The sequence below is a fragment of the Geospiza fortis genome, unplaced genomic scaffold (assembly GCF_000277835.1).
Source record: "Geospiza fortis unplaced genomic scaffold, GeoFor_1.0 scaffold1695, whole genome shotgun sequence".
Lineage (NCBI taxonomy): Eukaryota > Metazoa > Chordata > Aves > Passeriformes > Thraupidae > Geospiza > Geospiza fortis.
Genome location: NW_005054743.1, coordinates 19,853 through 20,473, shown reverse-complemented (window position 1 = coordinate 20,473; position 621 = coordinate 19,853). Strand labels below are relative to the sequence as shown.

At 69.6% G+C, this 621-nt stretch overlaps 1 protein-coding gene across 1 annotated transcript in view; it reads left to right on the top strand.

The window, feature by feature from the left end:
• Positions 1-213: 213 nt before the first annotated feature.
• Positions 214-621, top strand: part of LOC102038091 (T-cell leukemia homeobox protein 3-like) — a 2,004-nt gene continuing 1,596 nt past the window's right edge. Inside the window, exon 1 of the mRNA XM_014311334.2 lies at positions 214-280. Coding sequence (XP_014166809.1) covers positions 214-280 — 67 coding nt within the window. The remainder of the gene's footprint in view (positions 281-621) is intronic.

The following is a 621-nucleotide window of genomic DNA, read 5'->3' as shown; positions in this document are numbered from 1 at the left end:
CCACCGTAACGGGGAGGCTGCGTGGAGCCGGGGTGTGGGGTGGGTGCGGAGTGGGGGCTCTGCAGAGTGGGGTGGGGGCTCTGCGGGTGTGAGATGTGATGTGGGGGCTCTGAGGGGACACGGAGCAGGGTGGGGGACCCTCCGTGGGACTGAGGACAAAGCCCATCCATACACAGAGCAATGTCCCGTGCCTTGTGAACCCCGAGAACGGGGATGGTGGTGCGGGGGTACCTGGGGGGTGTCCGGGGATGGGATCCCGGATCTGAACGTGCAGAGATCGGTGTGGAACACACACTGCCAGCGCTGTGGGAGAGGCCAGGGTGGCCATGCGGGGTTGTGGAGGCAGCGAGGGATTGAGGTGCTGCTGGTGTGGCCGGGGCTGAGCGCCGTGCTGGGGGCTGAGCAGCAATGCTGGGGTGGGGGTGCTGCTTGCTGCACCCCAGAAGCAGGAGGGGTGCTGAGGTTGGGGGCCCGGGCACCGGGACCGTGTGTGGCTGCTGGGGACCCCCGGCCTGGCTCAGCTCCGCTCCCGCCCAAGATGGCGGCACTGCCACGTCCACAGTGTGTGGCCGCATGCGGGGACAAGGCTGGAGGGCGTGCGGGGCTGGGGGGCGAGGCCCG